The 20298-nt window shown below is 47.0% G+C and overlaps 3 protein-coding genes across 3 annotated transcripts; 2 read left to right on the plus strand and 1 right to left on the minus strand.

The window, feature by feature from the left end:
* Positions 1-7088: 7088 nt before the first annotated feature.
* On the plus strand, positions 7089-8843 carry BT62DRAFT_938068 (uncharacterized protein). The gene is given in 5 exon segments (XM_043187459.1): positions 7089-7339; positions 7351-7352; positions 7383-7577; positions 7610-8049; positions 8077-8843. The coding sequence occupies 3 exon segments, from the start codon at positions 7493-7495 to the stop codon at positions 8818-8820; spliced, it is 1269 nt and encodes a 422-aa protein (XP_043033896.1). The 5' UTR covers positions 7089-7339; positions 7351-7352; positions 7383-7492; the 3' UTR covers positions 8821-8843.
* Positions 8844-10426: 1583 nt separating this feature from the next.
* On the minus strand, positions 10427-11340 carry BT62DRAFT_625437 (uncharacterized protein). The gene has a single exon (XM_043181660.1). It carries the CDS (start codon positions 11185-11187, stop codon positions 10717-10719), a length of 471 nt encoding a protein of 156 aa, XP_043033897.1. The 5' UTR covers positions 11188-11340; the 3' UTR covers positions 10427-10716.
* A 1061-nt stretch (positions 11341-12401) lies between these two features.
* Positions 12402-20172, plus strand: BT62DRAFT_1012762 (ARM repeat-containing protein; the record flags this gene model as incomplete). The annotated part of the gene is made up of 37 exons (XM_043177970.1): positions 12402-12465; positions 12502-12617; positions 12692-12734; positions 12779-12984; positions 13127-13255; positions 13305-13320; positions 13384-13452; positions 13503-13549; positions 13596-13770; positions 13831-14184; positions 14237-14514; positions 14550-14568; positions 14628-14717; positions 14771-14895; positions 14944-15102; positions 15152-15212; positions 15242-15425; positions 15550-15593; positions 15629-15670; positions 15726-15920; positions 15975-16189; positions 16626-16878; positions 16953-16986; positions 17044-17283; positions 17333-17392; positions 17439-17850; positions 17899-18080; positions 18133-18190; positions 18239-18384; positions 18434-18674; positions 18725-18997; positions 19045-19165; positions 19197-19352; positions 19412-19422; positions 19450-19804; positions 19864-19939; positions 19992-20172. The coding sequence occupies 37 exons, from the start codon at positions 12402-12404 to the stop codon at positions 20170-20172; spliced, it is 5430 nt and encodes a 1809-aa protein (XP_043033898.1).
* Between the last annotated feature and the right edge of the window lie 126 nt (positions 20173-20298).

The following is a 20298-nucleotide window of genomic DNA, read 5'->3' on the forward strand; positions in this document are numbered from 1 at the left end:
TTTGTGACATGATGAGAATGTTGTCTAGGTAGATAGTGACTTTTCCAGTGGTGATGAGGTCCTTGAATATGTTGTTTATCATCTACTGGAATGTCGCCAGGGAATTGGTGAGTCCAAAAAACATGACTGTTAGTTTGAATAATTCCTGGTTTGTTCAGAATGCAGCCTTCCACTCATCCCCCTCTTTGATGTGAATGTTGTTATACCCCCACCAGACATCAAGTTTGGTGTAATATTTAGCTCTCTAGAGCTTGTCCATGAGTTCTGAGATCAAAAGAAGGAGGTATCAATTTTTGATCATCATCTCATTGAGCTTCCAATAGTCTTGGACTGGTCAGAGCTTACCATCCTTCTTTTTAATGAAGAAGAAGAGTGAAGCCATAAAGAATTTGGATGGCTGGATGTGTCCACTGGATAAGTTCTCATTCAAGAACTTGTCGAGCTCCTGCTGTTCATTATTGCCAAGGGAGTATATTTTGCAATCCAGATTAGCATTTGCATTTGGAATCAGTTTAATCATGTGATTCTATAGCTTTGGTTCTGATAGCTCATCAAAGCTCTCCTTCTCAAACAGATCTTTGAAGTCTCATACCCATTCTGGCACCATTTCTTCAAAGGTTTTCTCCTCCTTGTGCTCATTCACTTTAGCAGTGAGATTATTGACATAGTGAACCATGCAGATATGTAGTTCCTTTTGGAGGTTGATGGCAAGGATGGTTTCCCCATTCTCCATCTCCTCATCCCACTGGTCCTTCAGGTCCTCATCAGGCAATTTGAATGAAATTTTTCTGCACTAGCATCTTGCAAATGTAATTCGTCTGGTTTTTCAGTTGATTAGCAGGTTATGGTGTATTAGCCAGTCATGGCCAAGGAAGACTTCCCTGGTCCCAAGATCAGTGATGGCCAGGTCAATTCACTTAGAACAATTGCCAATTGTGAGTCTGAGTTCAACAAACTCAGTAATTGACCCAGCTTGGTTTTTGGTGCCATCGGCATTGTAGACTGAGATCAGTGCAGCAGTGGCCTGGGTCAGGAGTCTATGCTTGTTGATGAAAGCTCAGTTGATGGAACTCCCCATACAACTGCTATCAATTAAAGCAGTTACCACATAGGTTGTCCAGGAAGTGAGGGTTTCAATTTGAGCCTTAGCAAGTAAGTCCTGTCCAGGTGTTTTGGACCTTTGAATGAATTTTTGAGGTCCACAGAGCTCGTCAAGCCATTCCAATGCCTGGCATCACTCTGCTCCTTTCATCCCCTCTACCATTTTGTCAATGACTTCTTTGGCTCTGGTCCAATGAACCCAATTTTTGAGCATGGCTTTGGCCATTGCTTCATTCTTGGCATTCTTGATGGCCCTCTAAGTCCATTCAGTATTGAATGGCTTGAGCCAAGTATTAGGGCTCTCTGCCTCTATTCAGCCTGAAGGCATTTGAGTTTCTTTAGGCGATTCTTTGGTATGTGGATGGGAAATCTGGAGTATATTCGAATGTGCTGGTACAATAGGTATAGAAGTAACTACAAAAGTCCTATCAGTCTGACTAGCAGCTGGTAATTGCACACCATTAAAGTCTTTGGCTGATCCAGTGGAATTGCTCACTGGTCAGCCTCATCTTTTACTTCCTCCACCTTGGTCTCTTTCCTGAGTTCTTTGTCTTCCTTCTGTAACTTGGCAATTTATGCCCAGATGTCTTCATGGGTTCATTTCTTCTTTGGGCAATCCTTCACCATATGACCCTTCTGTCTACAGTTGAAACACTTTCCTTCTTTCTTCATCTGGTCTATGTCCATCAGCTTCCCACTCCCCATGTAAGTTGTCTCTGTCCTAGTTTTCTGGCTTCTATAGGTGGGGGCCATTGAGGGTCTCAGTGATTTTCCAGCAGTTTGCCCTGACTTGTTTAGGGTTGGCAGGGTCAGCTTCTTGATGTAGTCTTGCAATGTCAATGATTCCACTTTCTGCCTTTGTCATTCTTTGTATATCTCAATGATCCTCTCCTTCCATTCATCATACCCAACCAGCATTAGCATTTTGATGCTGATTGTGAAGATCATTGTGATGTACAAAGATGGAACTCCTCACTTGAGGGCCTCGACCATCCTCCCATCATTAGTGACATCCTCTCAGATTCTGGCAAGTCTGACAAGCCACTCTAACTCATCAAAGTAATCTGTGGCTGCCTTATCTCTCATCTTGTATTCTTTGATCCTCTGCTTATGTACTTCTTGCACCATCAGGTCAACAAATTTGTTGTATACTATTTGTTTAAACACTGGCTACAAGAGATATCGGTAGTGTCCCCTAGTTGTTGATCAAAAGTTTGGAGAGATAAAGATCCACCAGTTCTTTGCCTTTTCCTCAAAGTAGAAGGCAGCAAAGACTATCTTGTTTATATCTGTCCTCAGGTATCTGATGTAGACCTCGAAATACTGTTCACAGTCTATAAAGAAGCAGTTGATGTTGTCAGAGACCTCCTTAAAAGAGCAGAGTTTTTGTAAGAGGTCAAGATGACATTAGAGGACTGCAACATCATGGGGTAACACACCCATCAGGTTCAGCCAGTCAGAGAATGAGGGCCATCACCACTCATTTGGTGGCTCTGGGAATGAATGAAGTGAGTTATCATTGGTGACTGGGCTTCCATGCAGCAATTCTTCTTTTCAGATGATGACTCCATTCCTGATGGTAAACCTGAGTCATACTGCTTCAGGGTCATCTCAGCTTGGTTCTTTTCTCATGCCACTACCACTTGCTTCATCAGGTGGGGGCTGGGCCTCTAACAGTCAGCTTCCTTTGCTGGTTCATGAGTTTTGATATAAGGTCAGCATCTCTTTAGATTGTGGTCAGGATCAAGTAAGCCGGGTTGCTATGGAGGAAGATGATGGTGCAGAGTACAAAAACATACTGCAGACTGATGGGGCCTTGTATATGGCTCATTTCAGTGCGATAGGAGGTGTTCACAGTATGAGTTGTATTATGGGTGTTGGCTGGTATGTCAGAGCCCAGCTAACTTGGTCTTCAGGGTGTTTTTTGTTATACTGCTGAGCAGTATAGTCAGTTGCCACATGTCTCAGAATTTTTACTTGTTCATCAGTTGTAGAATTTAAATATAATTGTTCTAACTGTGATGCTATCCAAGTAGCATCATGCCATAGAAAATTTACCCCTCACAGGAAATACTCCTGATATTCCTGCATTCTCACTTTCTGCACTTCTTTTTCCAATGCTTCTTCATCCGTAGTTTCTTCGAAATGATAAGCAAGTTCTCTCCCCATCTGAGGCAAGTCACTGCTCTCAGTTTCCTCTTCCTCCCTGAGCTCATCATCCCCCCCTTCCTCAAGGAGAGAGTTGATAGGCAGATCATAGGAACTCCCCACGTCCTCTGAGGGTTGTATCATTGACTCACTGTTCTTGCTGGATATTCAGCCCAGTGATGGGGGCTGAAGAGTCTGAGGCATTATGATAGGTGAAAGCAGACTGACTTCCAATATTGGAGTCATACCGACTCTCTCCTGCTGCTCTCACCATCGCCACTCACTCATGATAGAGCTGGACATTTCTTCTGTGGTCTTCATCGAGGAGCTGCCTGACAACTCTACTTCCAAGAAATCCTCAGAGGGTGTGGGTGAGGATGTAGGCATTTCCAGAGACCTATAATCTGTAGTGTCTGAGGACAGACTTGTTACTCCTGAATATAGTATCAGCACTAGGGGTTCATTGGGGAGAGAGATATTAGAGGGTCAGGGCTCACTCAGATATGCTGATATCCCCATGTCTTCAGGCATGAGTGCTATCTGCCCAGCATTCTGGGATTCTACTGCTAGCAGTGCTGGATTCTCAGAAGATGGGGGTCAAGACTGAGAGGTCAGCTTGTATGGATGCGAGTATGCTGGTGACCTCTGGCTGTAGTCTGTACCAGTTGGCTGGGTCCACCTGGGCCAGTTGGTTTCTTTTGACCTCTTGCTAACTGTCCCAATTCTGACAATCATATTCTGCAGCTGCTCTTTCCCTTTATCGCTGGCCCTCCTCTGTGAGCTGGTTTTCAAGCTCACTGCATATCAGCTGCAGCTTGTTCTGCTGCCTGTGCTCTTCTTGTCAGACAGCATCATTGTAGTTAAAGGGGACATTAGTGTTCTATGTGGAAAAGCATCGATGGATGATGTTGTCCCACTGTTTTCTAATCCTTCACTCATCATTGAGCTGGTCAGAGGGAGACTGCCCCAGCCCTGCACTGGTTCCAAGGGAGCAGGCTGGAGAGGGAGAGCCAGCAGGCTGGCTGCAAGATATCGATGCATGGGATCTTGAAGCTATCCAAGTGGCATCAAGAGAGTCTTAGATGCAGTCAGCAATCTCATGAGTACAGAAGGCAGTAGTGTCAGGGGATAGAGACTGCTGAAAGAAGTCCTCTAGGAGGTCTTGGTCTTTGTTGTTGGGGATAGCATCTGATTCAAAGATCTCATGTCCTTCTGAGACACGAGAGTGCTGGTTTCTAGATCAGGGAGGGTATTGTCCTCCCATTTCTTCCTGACTATTCTTTGGATTCAAGCCACTAGGTCTGGCTTCAGGTTCATCTGGGGGCTGATAGGTCATTCTTTGGGATTCGGGGATGTCATGGAGAGATATGTTGAGGGTTATGTTTTATAGGATTTGTTGAATGTGTCAAAATTCCTGATAATGTCTTATCATCCAGATGGTGATAGAATGGCATCTCCAGCACAGCTGGATGATCACCAATAAGCCAATCAGTGTTCTGACGATAGAAGCAAGGAGTTCAAAAAACTCGTGATCAAAGTTGGGGTCATTGTTATTGAAAGGAGGCATTCAGTTTCTCAGCACAATTGGGCTTGAGAAAGAGAAGCTACAGCTTCAAGCTAATTGTTAGGCTCAAGCCACACATGATCAACTAGCACATGATAAACTAACATGACTTCATGTTCAAGCCTTCTGTTAGAGTTCACTGTATGTACTGTTGTTGACTCCCTGTGCTTCAAGGCTTTGTGTGACTAGCTTAAGAGTAGAATGAGATGAATAAACTTTAGCTTGAAGCTGGGGTTTACCAGTGAGATCGAGCCTCTTAAATACTATACAGGTTCTGCTAATAATATTACATACTTATTGTGTACTCCTCTGCCTGTTGTGCTCATTGTCCTTAGGCATCGTTACCATTTATAAAAAGGTTGTCTACATCATCAGGCATCATTGTTGTGTCAAAGGACAATGACAGACTTGGCTAGTTGTGATGACTAAGCTTCATCTCATAGTCCTAAGCACTCATTCTGACACCTTGACTAAGCATAAATAGAGGTCAAATCGGGAAAAGAATAGGAAAATCATAACAGGAGGAATACCATGGAAAGATAAATCTGAGGTTACATTTCTAAAGATGATGCAGATCTGTTGGAATGCTTGATAGTGCCTGACTACTCAAGCAGTTATTGATTGTCATCTGTGGCAGAGGATTATAATGGCAAGAAGACTTAACAGCATTCCGATGATGGAGGCTATCAGTTCAAAGAAGTTGTGATTGAGATTGGTGGTAGTGGCAGAGGACATTCAGTTTCTCAGCACAATTGGGCTTGAGAAGGGAAAGGTGAAGCTTTGAGCTAATTGTTAGGCTCAAGCTGCATATGATCAATGGGCATGTGATAAACTATCATGACTTCACATTCGAGCCTTCTGATAGAGTTCACTGTTTGTGCTGATATTGACTCCCAGTGTGTCAAGGCTTTGTGTGTATAGCTTGAGAGTAGAATGAGATAGAATAAACTTTAGCTTGAAGCTGGAGTTACCCAGTGAGAGCAAGCCTCCTTAAATATTGTATATTGTCTGCTAATAATACTATATACTTATTGTGGGTTGCTCCATCTTTTATGCCCATTGTCCTTGGTCATCATTACCATACATAAAAAGGATTGTGGATCATCATGCAATGCTGCTATGTTGAAAGACAATGGCTGACTTGGCTAGTTGTGATGATTAAGCCTCATCCCATGGTCCTAAGTGCTTGTCCTAGCACTCTGACTAAGCATAAATAGGGGTTAAATCGAAGAAAGGATGAAGAAACAAGAAAAATCATAACACATATTTAGAGATATAGTTCTAATACTTATGCAACATAATCACATGAGCAATAAAGCTATAGTTGAAATAGTACAGTATAACAGTGTAATCTAGGGACTTGTTGCTAATCATAGTTGATTAATGGCAGTGTCAAGGATGGAAGGTGAAAGAAAATAGTAAGTGGCACCACAGTGAGCTGGCTTTCAATTCATTATGATCTGATTAATGGGTTGCATATTTAGTGCACATGGTCACTTTTGAGAATTCATGACCTGAAGGAAACCATTATGGAGTACCACATGTAAATCACTTACCACCCATACTGGAGTGGTTTTTGAAGTACTTACTAGAGCCATTAGTAAAGCATAGAATAAGTATATATGCATGACATCTGTTCAAGGATCTACAACTTACTTTTTCCACAAGATGAAAGTTATGTTGACAGAACTGTGTGAGGATCCTCAAAAGGGGGGAAAGTTGTTGTAAGTACAGAGGAGAGTACAGTATAGAGGATTGGATTAGCCTCTTGAGAGAGAGACATTGTGCTTAAATACATTTTGTACTACTTCAAGAGCTTTCTATGAAATACTATATAAGTCCAAGTCAGCTGCCACTGATTCGAGTACATTCTCGTACTCGCTCGGGATTGCTATCCCAACAAAAGTAAACAAGCTGCATCGCAGAAAACAACAGTAGAAATCACGGAAACCGGCGGTTAACCCAGACTCATCGGGCCGAAGCGTCGATCACCACGTGCAGGCATGTCACCTTGCTCCGATCGTGACTGATAAACTTAAACCACGACGCTCATGCCACTACAGATCTCCATTTATTTGTACATCAACAACCGTGTCCATGAAGCACCTTACGTTGTGAAAGACACGGATGGTGCTGAATACGCTGATTTAAGGGAAGCGTTTGCTGCCAAAACGCAGATCCTTGAGGGAACTATATTTCTGTGGAAGGTACTGTCGTCTTTGCTGTTGTTGTTCCCGTTGTTCATGCTTCCAAAGCCACATGAACATATAAATACGAACAGTGGAGGCTCTGCTGACCTGTGGGGCCGACTGCTGGATAACAATTGTCGACTGGATGTATTTTGTGACGAAATAAGGAACACGGAATTAGTCCACGATGTGTTGCCTACGAGTAATCACCATCATCAGGCGGCACTGACTGTTCTTGTTGCTGAGATTACACCTGTGGAACAGACCGCGATATTGCCAGACAAAACGCAAGGCGAGCTCGAAGAGCAACATGATATCCTTGGCGCGCTGGGGAAAAGTGTGTCTTGCAACATGCTCTGACTAACCCTACACACGCAGAGCTCTACATCGCCATAAAAAATGTACAACATGGCATGACTCTATCCAAAAGCGCTAAATCAAGAAACTACTTCGACCACCAAAGCGGCAACACCGATCCTCGACGGTCGTTATGGCCTTCGGCAGATATCAATCCCTCCTCCGATCGAAATCTATCACCGCATCTTTGCTTCCTTCCATGCTTGCATTCGCGATGAGTCCTTGCCCGGTCCCGCTGACGTCGCTCAAGTCACAGCAGAGCTCATGAGGACTGCCTCTCGGATATCGACCAATGAGTTCGCGCGTCAGGGCCCCACCAGGAATATTTTGTCGCAACTGCTCAACCGTCCATTTTTCCAAGAGTTCAACCTCAACAAGAAAAATTCAGACCACATTGTGCAATCCAAACGTACATCTCCCCCCACGCTAGCGGCTGGTGTCATATGCGAAGAAAAGGCAGAATTAGGTTGGAGCGGCGAAGGTTCCATTCAAGGCTCTTTCTCGTATGCTCAGTACTGGACGCTGAAAGACACCCAAGTTTGTGACTTATCTTCTGTTCATCTCCATGCTGATTTATCACTTCTCCAGCACGAACATTTTTTCAAAGCATGCTGCTGCCCTTCATTCATTATCTCCATTGCAGGACCTTGGATTGTCACTCTGGGTGCTGTCTTCACAACTCAGCCAATCGTCCAGCGTTTGACCGACTATCTATAGCTTGGCAATGGTCGTGCTAATGATGACGACCATGCTCTTCGCCTCGCTCGCGTTTTTCAGTCTCTGAGACTAGCCATCGACGACCTTGAGAAGTACTACAAGGAGCTTGGACTCTCAGACCCCCATTCCCTACAGACCACTTGCTTCTTTCCCGACATAACCGAATACGACGACGACATGAAAGTCGTCAGATTCCAATACCTTCGGCCCCTGGAAATAGATGCGGCGTGCGTGACGTTGCTCGCGAAGCTCGACGAGGCGCATGGAGAGGAACAGGTCGTTGTAAAGTTTGTTGAGCGATACGGTGCCGAGGCCCACAGGCTGTTAGCGAGTAAAGGGAAGGCGCCAGCACTAAAGTATTGCGGTCCAATTTCCAGTGATGGCAAGTACTGGTATGGATCCCTTCAAATGGTCGTTATGGGGTTCCTTCGCGGCCAGACGGTAGCACAGAAGTACGAAGTGAGCATTGCGGAGACGGTGCGCGAAGCGGTTCGTGGCGCTGTTCGAATTCTTCACGATCAGTCACTTGTTCATGGAGATATTGGCACGCCAAATATTGTGATCGTTGATGGTGCGGGAGATGAAGGGGAGAGGATGAGGATAATCGATTTTGACTGGGCAGGTGAGCAAGGCAAAGTAAGATATCCACTGCATCTCAGCGACTATATACGGAACACGCTGCGTGTCAAAGACTATGATATTATTACATTTCAGCATGACATGACGATGGTGAATGCGTTGTAGTCAGTCCTGCACGTTGTTTATTGTTAGCACCATCGAATTTGGGCGGTTGGAGCAATCACGAAACAAGGAGTATAAAGAAGAGTTCTATTTCATCAACACTCCTGTGGATTGTGATGAGAATTTATCTTCCGGTAAGTACCTTGCTGATGGCCTAGACTGCTTGGAATGTACTATTGTACAACTAGCTTGCTAGGCTATCACACTAGGTGAGTGTCAAGTTCCTTTGCTCTCGATGGGAACAGCTTCGGCGCTGGCCCTTTCATCGCGTCATAATGTCCGAGACGGTCGTCCTTCAACCTTTCTACATTGTCTCAATGCCCGCATCCTTGTCAGGCATATACCAGGTACTTAACGAATACCCCAGCTTATGTACGGTATTATGACTGACAGTTTTTCAGGAGGGGCGGTGAAGCCAATCTCGACGTCTGTTCCCCCGACGCCTATTTGCCGAATGAATGAAGGAATAACTCCAGCCGCAGAGTAACACCGACTCGGTGCAAGTGGATCCACTGAAGGTTCACTGTCTGAGGCCAAACGCAGATCGGGAGAGCTTCAAATGAGGTTTCACTCTAGAGTAGTCTTAAAGCCAGACTTCCGGACCCAGAGTAGATAAAGGCTCTGAGGGAACGGTAGTTATGGATATCCATCCACTTTCATCATGATGGGAGAAAGCGGTCCACTGTGTGATCCTCATTCTCACGAACGGCTGCTAGAGACCCGAGTCTGAAAGACGTATTCCAGGATCTGCACCTAGGAACTTTTGATTTCCGCGCACGGATAAATTTGTAGGTGCTGATGGTGGTTTGATACGACTCGGAGATGGTGTGGGCAGAAACTCCGTTTGTCCTAGTCTGCCCGAGATAGGTATGGTTTGCAACAGCAGTCGATGAGTAATGATACTTGCTGCTTCGGGCCTGGTAAATAGTGTTTGGAGTGTCCGAGTCGAATCTAGGTCGGGTTAGTCGGGGACAATGCTGACAAAATTCTAGTCCTTCGCAATAGAGAATGTATAAAAAGATTTTTGTTTCGAGTCGCGACGAGTAAAAGACAATCAGAAAACCATGACACATGCTTAGTCATCCACAATCCTTCTTCCCACTGCAAGGACAGCGTCAGGTCTAACGCCATACCACACCACACGCACCACACTCCGTGTTGGCCTTAGCTCTCTTGGATTTGCCTGGATCTACCGCGGCAGAACGCGGGAGAGCGGGGACAAGTCAGCACCGAACAGCTAATGACTCGGCTCGAGAATCGAAATGAGGAAAGAAAAACGAGACAGAGGAGGCGCCAGTATTAATAAAAGTTTCAGATAACGATGAACGTACCTCTCCCCTTTGGCGACATTTTCTGAGTGTTCCAATGACGGTACCAAGGGTCAACAAACTGTAGTCAATGATAATCAGTACATATATCAGAGCAGAAAGGTAAGGCCAACCTAGTGTTGATATACTTCCCTTCCCTTGTACGCTCCTTATCACTCGTCGCCTTTTCTGGACCAGCGAGATCGATAAGACTCTGGAAAGGACGTCATTAGCAAGAATCATGGAGCAAGTAAAAAAGAAACTCACCAAAAACAGACGTCTGCGCACTCCTTCCACCTCTCGCTTGCAGCTTCGGACCAGGCTTACCAGCGGAACCAAGACCCGGTGTCTGCCTTCCACTCGGCGCTGGAGTCACTCGTCCATGGAACGACTCGTCCAAGGCTTCACCACGCTCCCTACTCTCGATCACCAGCCAGAAAACACTATGACTCCGACTGCTCCTCTTATCCCAGTCCGTACAAGCCGTCCGTCGATGGCTTTCCCCGCGCTTCAACACATCCTTGACCCCTTCAAGCTCGTCACAACTTCCTCGCGGAGGGGGTCAAGATGATCTCGCTCCCTCCTTGGATCATCATAGCCGGACTGTCAACAGGAGCGAGGAGATCATGGATGGACTTGTTGCAGATCTCGAGGTAGGAGCAACGAAAGAGATATTCCCTCTCCTTGTTTCGCTTGATGAATCGGAAACATCCTTCATGGCACGGGGAATGATACCGGGTTCACTTTCATTACCAGAGGGTGTACGTCTTCCCTGAGGCGGTCTGTCCATATGCAAAGATGGCAGAGTTGTATCCTTCCATGGCAGCATACACATGCGATTGAGCGACAGTGCTGTAAATAGGTTTGTTCGGTGAGCCAGTGAGTACAGAGTCAAAGTCAAATTTGTTCTCCGCGGGGTTCGGAGCGCCAGACTTTGCATGGAGAGGATCGACATGGATGGAACTGGCGCTCGACGACGGAATCCATGCCGAGTCTGCATTCGAAGGTCGTACCCTAGAACAGGATCAGGCTTGTTATCAGCAGAGACGCCCAAAAAATACATGCCTGATAGAGACTATGACCTTGTCTCACTTCCCATGGTCGGCACTCATCGTTCTCAACCACGCCTCGTCCATCTCAGCAGATACGTCAGCTTCAACAGTCTCCGAATCCACCAGGACCGCTTCAGGGTCGAAATTGCTGACGTCCATCTTGCTCATCGGTGAATCCTCGAACGTCGGCGTTTTGGATCTCTCGTATGGGGTCTTGGGTCGTGGCGACCCGGGTATCGTCGAGAGAGGCTTCGTATAGTCCTTGGCCTCGATTCCGATGACACAGGCGCCTTATAGCGCTCATGCGTCGAGCCTAGAATGTTACTTGTGCCGGAGGAGCTTGATCATGTTCGGTTGAGGCGATTCACGAGGTCACTGCTGCCGCTAGAGGACGACGACGAAGACAGAGGCTTCTTGCTGGGCGTGAAGGGTGCTCTCCGCACAGGCTTTGACGATGGGGTGCTCAACGTGGACATCTGTTGTAGTAGCTGCGGAGGAAGGAGGAAGCGTCGTCGTCGTCGTTGACAAGGGTCTGGATGGTGGGTTAGAGACGCGTCTTGTCATGTGACCGCGCTTTCGGCCTGATCGTTCACTTCCGTTCTGGATTCATACAGTAACAGGTTCTGCCAGCATCTTATAAAGCCGGTTCACTAGGTTATCGAAGCGTATGGCCTGGAAAAGGCCCACTTTATAAATACGAGCTTTACCGAAATTGTATTTCAACTTGATTTCAACCGAGCCTGATGCATAATGACTGAACGCTTCTTTTCAGCTCGTTTTGGTTGCAACGTCCCCTTATGTCCCCAAGCGGACACCCATTGATAGGGCATGGACAACAATATCGACAGACTGGGCATAGTTATTGCTGGTGTTTGGAGCACTGAAGATGGAAATTTTTGGCTGAGCTTGAGCAAGCAGATCCAGTCCCATTTTCACGGCACCACTCTAGCAGATGCATTCGAGGACCGGAGAAACTTTGGTTGGGATGTGTTTCAGATAGTCGAATACTGGGAGGAATGAGGAAAGTTTGTCTGCGTGAAGAAATACTGTGGGATTCGTAGTGTCAACCAATGATACAGAGACATTGAAAGAAGTCAGGGAGTCGATAGGATGATTGGTTTCCGTCCGTGCTTTACGACCGGGTGATGGTCGTCGAAGGTTCAGCTTGACCACAGTGCGGAACTTCGGGAAGAAGCTCCGATGATTGGCACAAGCATGTTCCTTTATGCAGGGTGTTGCCAAACATCCTGGCTTTCTTCCACCACGGAACGGCACTGTAACTCGTGTCGGTAACTATATCTCATTCCTGCTAGCGTGAAATCTAGTCGATCCGCCTCGCAAGAACACGTTTTCGCGGCTCAAGTCTCGCGACGAAGACTTGGGTGCGATGAGCAAGTCGGATACTCAGTCGTGGCGGAACGCGATGAAAGTGAATCCGCTGGTCTGTGATGGCAGAGAGACATGGTACTGAAAGACTGGTCGACATCTATGGATATGCCCAACATCGGTTATTAGAAAGCAAAACAGAAAGAACCGCTTCCTCTCGTTCGGCATGCAGGTATGTGCCCTTTTTGTGGCTTGTATGTGATCACTGATTCTCAGATAGAGCACTCTTTATCCAAAATCTTGACATTTTCAAGCTGTTGATTCTCGCATACCCCAGATACGCTGATTCAATATTGAAGGATGCTGTCGAAATGGTAGGAACGGAGATGACAAAGAGGGACGAACTCCGGGGGACAATGGATAGCGATGAACAGAGGCTGGGAGGAACGGAGGAAATGCTGGGTTGGCTGTCGCGCGAGGTGGTGCGCTATTCGAAGCTCAGTTCATCAAGGTAAGCATCGTTTTATCTCGTCTTCGGTCCCAGCTTAGCTTATCGAAGTGCTTGTGGTCCTTCAGATGTGGGATATATGCATACAACATAATTTGACGTTCTCAGAAACGTAGTCTTGGAGCATCTTGCTCGGATCCATGGCTCTTCTCCTGGATATGATCAGCGACTCTTCACGGGTGGAGGAATCGAAGGAATCTCTCAAATATGCTGCATTGGTTCATACGAGGCGCGCATTCCGTTCAGTGCGTTTTCGTATCTCTCATGTGGCTTCACCGTCTGATAGATCATCAGGCTGGCGGAAAACTGGGTCTCGTCATCGGGGCTCTTCTCAGGGAAGCTAAGGCTACTCACTATCCTTAACGGTTGATAGCTTTGATCGGTGTTGCCGTAGGCGTGCTTGTACGACTAAGGAACATCCAGGTTATCCGGCGCGGTGAAGGTATGTCATTTTTGCGAAATCAAGAGCCACATACTCACTTTATTCTCAAGCTGACTACTTATGTCCAAACATGCTGTTCCTGCCCATGTATTGGCGAGTGTTGTTTGTTCTCGTGGCAGGCGTTGGACTGACTGACGAAATAGGATACGACCTATGATTTCATTCATCATTCAAAGTCAACTTCCTATGGCCCGCCTGTGAAAAAGCTGCCCTCAGGTCGCCAGAATACTCGCTCGATGTCACAATCGGTAACAGCTCGAAGTTATAAGGCATTTTTCACGGCATACTCGTGTCCCCTCAATGACGACTCTGTCCGCCGTGAATCACACACCATTGATTTTGGAGACCACTGTGAATGAGCTGTTAACACTTGCACAGACAGGGAAGACGATAGGACGAGATCATCGCATCGTGCTCTATACCATGCTTGCATCATACTCCATCTCCTCGAGTCGGACTTTCCTCTTCGTGAAGACACATTGTCTTTGATAGCCCAAGAGATGAACAGCCTCAAGCCTCGCATCCGGAGGGCATTTTGTGCTTTGGCGGGTAATGTTCTATGGTCATCGGAGACTTTGGATACGCCTGCGTGGTTGGCTTTTGCTGCTGCAGTCTTACTCTCCTTCGAGAGCAGCCTAAAGACGGTTTCAAACAATCCAAATACTGGCGCATTCGAGGGGTATATTGTGGTGGTGGTTCTGCTTGGACCTTTGGTGCAGGCCGGAAAGTTTGGTACGTCGACAGCCGGTGGTGGGTGTTATGTAGTATTGAGGCCCTATCGTAGATGAATCTGTGGCCCGGAACACTGTGATTCAGGCTGTTACTTCCAGTTCTGCGAAGCCCTCGTTCGTTCTCTCCGAGCGGGTTTATCAGAAGCTCACTGAGTCTGAGGACGAGCTGTGGGATTTGCGTGCCATTGAGGCCGTGATACGGTTTTTTAGCCAGGAAATATCCACCAACGACGCCATCAGGTCCAATGGCTCGTCTGCAGATATCCGAAGAGACATGAACGGAGCGATTGAGTTGTCTGCTTCAAAATTCCCGGAATTGACGTCTGATCTGGTCCGTGATGCACTGGTGGCATTCACTAATTGCAGGCCGCCTTCGATGGCCAAGGTTGACGATGTGTTAGTTCCGTGGAACAAGCCCTCACGACTTGCTGCGTTGCTTCTCAGCTCCGTCGCTTTTCCTGCCGACTGTGGTGTTTCAGTCGAGGAATGAGAGGTTTTTAGAGGCGCTGATTGTAGCCCATCACGAACTCATCTGTCTGTGTATAATCTTCAGTGTTATCTGTACTTGTCTAACGTATTCCATTTAGGTGCTCCGGCTCGTCAAACATGGATTGATCTTTGCCAAAGGGCTGGGACAGATCCCCACGATATTGTTAACAGTCACGTTGATCGGCTTCTCTACTTAGTATCCACCAATACCTTCAGTGAGGGAGTGAGTTCGGATTTATGCGCATCCTTGCTCATGTTGAAGTCGGCTTAGTTTGGCTTCAAAGAGGCCAGCTATCGTGCGGTGACAACATTGGCTTTCGTGTCTCCAGAGAGTGTGGTACCACAAGATGCAAATGCCATCAATGGACTATCCGAAGACGACCTAGGGATTTGGGCAACCCCAGAGGGTACAACCTATGTTGATGGCGAGGTTTCTTCAGTTTGTATCTATGCATGATTCAACTGACAGCCCTTCTTAGTCTTATCATCGTCTAGCAAGGCCATGGAAACCAGAAAAGGCAAAGACGCTGATATCGCCAGGTGGGAAGCCGATTTGCATAAATAGCTAGCCAACAACAAGACTTCCTCCCCTACATTGACGAAACAACAGCAAGCTCTTGTCAGCGCTCAACTGGAGAAGGAGTCCTTACAATGGCGCCGTGTACAATCTGTCAAAATCAATCTAGAACACAGACTACATTTCGTTCGCAGCTTAGTGAGGGCAGGCATTCCGCAATTCAGCGCCTTCATATCGTCAGTGGTCACATTATTGTTGGACGGAGCTGGATCCCACTTGGTCGGACAGATTACTGTTGATGTTTATCTGGTCAATTCTAGAGGTCTTTCACTCACATTTCTATTAACGATGAGCTGTTAGGAACTGGCCCAGTGATGTTCGGAACGTTTGGACATGTTCAGGAAGTAAGTTGGGGTGGCAACTCTCCGCGGATTAAAAGGGAGTATCGTTCCGGAGGAGCTGCAAGCTGAGGCTTTGAATTGTACGTATATGATTGGTTTTCCGCTCATTGCTTGCACTCACTGAATGTGACACAGCTTTAGTCATGAGAGTATTGCACCGTTTGCGATACCTCTCTGAGCAGTCGCTGTTCAATCCCGCTACGTTCTCCTACATCTTTCCTCTCATCCGTCATGTATTGGCTCAAGGGGGAGTCTGCACTGAAGATGGCGAAGAAAATGAAGAGCAGCTTGCATTAGCGCTGCCCACGATCAAATTCCATTGCGGAGAATGTAAGGCGTTGGTCTGATATCATATCGATTAGACTAATGTTTATCTCTTTTTAGTCGCTGATCTTGACTACCCACGAGAACAAACATTAGAAATTCTGATATTAACGACCCGTCAACAACCCAAGCTCAGTCGGGAGGCGTCGTCAGCGCTTATTGACCTCAGCGAGGCTATATATCGGACAGCTTCAAAAAGCAAAGTTGATATTCTGTTGCAGGGGACGCTGTTGGAAGAAGCATACGTGCAAAACTCATGTCTTCAATCCCTTCAGGTGAGCTGCTTGTTCTGAAAGTGTCACAGTAGTATTATGACACTTCCTGCTGTAGCCTTTCGATTTGACGGACTGAGACTGGTCACTGGAACATTGGATAGCTTGCAACGATGACGATGAGCAAAACTCTTCCTGGCAAAGCACGTGTGGGAGGATAACGGGCTGGATGTCCCCGAGACATTCCTCAGTGGACTACTGCCTTACATTAGTAAGCCTGTTAAACGAACAGGTCTATCGCAAGTGTTAATTATGTACAGATCACGATCATGCTGCTATTATTGGAGAAGCTGTTGAACCTTGTCCTCAATCAATCAAGGATACTGTCGCGTAATAGTTTAGTGATCTGCATCATAGGCAAAGATTCTGGCGCCAGAATATGACCAATATGTGAGCATCGCTGCCATCTCCTTCACACCCAGTGTTGATTTTGTTTCAGGGCATGGTTATAGTGCATAGTCTTGATCGCTCTGACCCTTGGCCGTCCCGAGTAGCAACAGCGAGCACTTTCAAGTTGCTATCACAAGTCGAGCCATTCTTCAAGTTTCTCATTCAGGACGAGGCACTGGGTGATCATGAGCCGGATGTTCGTCAAGGGATGCTCTCTGCTGGGACAACGATCATCGATCTCCATGGCGCCTTGTGTATATCGAGTCTTATTGTCATGTTTGAAGGCCACTTTGGCAGTCCTAGTCCGTGCATGGAGCGGTTGTGTCACACGCTATCTTGATCGCGCTGATCCATGCATCCCTAAAATTGTTGACAGACTTATCGAGGCACTCAAAACTCCGGCCGAACAAGTGCAGATAGCTGTTTTGGATTGCCTTTCACCTTTCGTCACCGTTTTTGGTTGACAGTCTCATCGAGGATTTGGCGAATGGTTCGAAATACGCAGCTCGTCGTGGTGCAGCGTATGGTTTGGCGGGTGTCATCAACGGTACGGGGATTGCAGCAGGGATGAAGGAGTTCAATGTGATCAATCATTTGCAGGCAGCTACAGAGGACAAGAAGAGATATGAGCCTCGCCAGGGTATGATGTTTGCCTTCGAAACGCTGTCCAGTTCATTGGGGCGGCTTTTGAACCTTCGTTGGTGTTGGTATGTCGTGTTGATGTATGTCCTCTAAAACATTGCTGACAATAACCAGGTGGTTCCTATTCTCGAACAAGGTCTACGTGCGTGTGGTGCGGATACCAAGAAGAAGAAAGTGGCACAGATTGTAGATAACCTAGCGTCGTTGACAGACTCGCGAGACTTCGTCCCATATCTCTCCGAATTATTACCGATGGTGCGTATTGTACGAGGGCTACAGCTGCGAAAGCGTTGGGAACGTTAGTAGAACGTCTGGGTGAGGGCTGCTTGCCCGACCTCGTACCTGGACTTCTGTGGACTCTGAAAACGGATACATCTGGTGTGGATCGACAAGGCGCCAGTCAGGGACTGAGTGAAGTTTTGTCCGGTCTCGGAATGGAGCGTCTCGAAGGGTTACTTCCGGATATCATCGCGAACGCGCAATCTCCTAGAGCTACCGTTCGAGAACGCTTCATGTCGTTGTGGCCGATGACGGCCGGAAGAATGATCATAACCAACTATTCGAACAGGGCAATCGATCTTCTTCTTTGTGAGCTTGAGCACGGAATGTTTGATCCTGGCTGGCGCATCCGGGTATGAATCTCGCCACCTTGTTTGTTCTCGCTAACCGCCTTTCCCTAGCAATCATCCATTACCCTTGTGGGGGAGCTTATGTTCAAAGTTTCTGGCATGTCAGGAAAAACTTGTGATCTTGATGAGGAAGACGTCGCCGATGTCAGCACTGCAGAGAACTCTCGCCGCGCTTTATCTTGTTCCTCAGCCGTCGATAAAAATCTGGAAGGCGAACAATACTCCCCGGACAGGTACGATGAATCCGTTTGGTAATTAAGAGGTATACTCATTGCTTTTATGTAGTCCGAGAGATACTTCCCAAACTGATCAGTCAAACAATTGTTCTTTTGAGCAACAAGAGGTATGTGGGTGTCTTTGGTGTTCAGAACATCCACTCATGATGTTACAGACTTCTGGTCATACAATAGCAGAGCTCTGCCGCAAGTTGGGTGAAAAGATAGTTGGCGAAATCATGGCTATTCTCCTCAAAGTCAAGGTGACGTCGACCAACTCGCGGACACGGGAAGGCGTCTGCTTGGTCCTGAGTGCAATCATGTGAGCCACCCTCGATCCGAGAGATAGACTGATTTTATTCGTTGTCCAGGGAAAATTTCACCGACGCTCAACGAGAAGACCACGAAGATGATATCATATCCATCGTTCGCGTGTCCTTGGTCGACGACCAGGCTAATGTTCGATCCGCGGAGGCTAAAGCGCTTGATATGTTGCAAGAACATATGAGACCCAAGGCCATCGACGAAACTATCCCTACGCTTCTGGAAGCCCTTCGGCAGCCTGGAGAGAGTTTTGGCACGTCATTGCAAGCGCTTAAGGAGGTCATGAATGTCAGCAGTCTCCATTTCTCATTGTATGTCAATCTAACATTTGATTACAGGTACGAGCGGCGACTTTGATCCCGGTCCTAATTCCAACATTAACGGCTACGCCCATGACCATGTTCAATGCTCACGCTCTTGCTTCCCTGGTCACTGTCGCTGGAAACGCCCTGAGCAAGCGGCTGACGGTCATTACCAGTGCCTTTGTCAAAGTTATCGAAGACGAGAAGGATGAAGAGCTTTTATCTTCGGCGGATGAGGCGACTCGTGCATTGTTCTGGTCAATCAATGACATTGAAGGGTTGAACACTCTCATGATCTTGGGACGGTCGGTGTATCATCGGTATATTATGTGTTAGTTCTAACGTTGTTACTTCAGGTCGAAGCACGATACCCCCAGACGGCGAAAGTTCTTCTCCATCTTCTGTCGCTATATCGTGTAGACTGGATCAGACAGCTTATCTCTGCCATGGAAGACGATTACGAGGATGTTTACGCAAGTGCCTTACAAACCATCGACGTATTCCTCAGATCCGTTCCCAAAGACGAACTTGAATCGCTCGTGGTCCCCTTGGGGCGGAGTATCGAGTCTACAGGTGCTCGTTCCGGTCATTATCGCCGGTCTGACTACCGGTAGTAACGAGCAGCGGGAACAAGCAGCGTATGCTATTGATCATCTCGTGGAACGTACGAAGACACTGCGATCAAACCATTTGTGGTATCTTTCACCGGCCCGCTGATTCGAGTGGCGACACAGGTAAAGACGTACTGACCAGCGGTCAAGACGGCCATTCTGAGTGCACTGACATCGATGTTGAAACGTATACCTGCGTTCGTGAAACCGTTCTATCCTCAGCTGCAGAGGACGTTTGTCAAGGGCGTGAGCGACCCCGCAAGTATTGTCGTCAGGAATAAAGCGGCCAAGGCGTTGGGCGTGTTGATGAAGAGCCAGCCTAGGGTGGATGCAGTTGTGACGGAGCTTATCGCAGGAGCGAAAAGCAACTTTGACGACGGTATTGGTAGCAGCGCAGTGGTGGCGCTTGCGCATGTGGTGAGGAGTGCGAAGGAGAACGTAGGTGAAAGGGCGAGGGAAGCGTGTGTCGACCTTGCGATCGATGCATATAGGGGAAGCTCTGATGGTAAACTTTCTAGATATAACGTGCATTGACGGGTAAAGTTGTAAATTTCTATCCTCTAGAATCATATATGCAAGCTATTGCGTCGTTAGTGGCAGCGTTAACCATCTTCCCAGACAACCTCCAACCGGTTGTAGAGTGCGTATTGTATTGTTCTCTGTCCTCAGTTTTTTCTGGGTTTTTTCTAAAGTAGTCCTCTCCTGTTAACCTGCCCGGCGGAGGCCCAGCATGTTCACCCGAGTGGCAGCCGTGCTGCTCATCCTGTACATCCTCTTGTTCTTCGTCCGACGTCCATTTCTCATAAAGCCGGTTCACTAGGTTATCGAACCGTACGGCCTGGAAAAGGCCCACTTTATAAATGCGAGCTTTAGTGTAATTGAATTTCAACTTGATTTCAACCGAGCCAGATGCATAATGAGAGAACGCTTCTTTTCAGCCCGTCCCCTTATTATTGACAGAAGAATATATGTGAGTATCTACGAATGAGTGTAAGTATC

Source organism: Guyanagaster necrorhizus, assembly GCF_019112545.1.
Source record: "Guyanagaster necrorhizus MCA 3950 unplaced genomic scaffold BT62scaffold_50, whole genome shotgun sequence".
In the NCBI taxonomy this organism is placed as follows: Eukaryota; Fungi; Basidiomycota; class Agaricomycetes; order Agaricales; family Physalacriaceae; genus Guyanagaster; species Guyanagaster necrorhizus.

Coding starts and splice junctions, on each gene's coding strand:
- BT62DRAFT_625437 (XM_043181660.1), bottom strand. CDS start 11,187: ATGTATTTTTTGGGCGTCTCTGCTGATAACAAGCCTGATCCTGTTCTA.
- BT62DRAFT_938068 (XM_043187459.1), top strand. CDS start 7,493: ATGGCCTTCGGCAGATATCAATCCCTCCTCCGATCGAAATCTATCACC. Junction 7,578..7,609: donor CATGCTTGCATTCGCGATGA/GTCCTTGCCCGG, acceptor ACGTCGCTCAAG/TCACAGCAGAGCTCATGAGG. Junction 8,050..8,076: donor TCTTCACAACTCAGCCAATC/GTCCAGCGTTTG, acceptor GACTATCTATAG/CTTGGCAATGGTCGTGCTAA.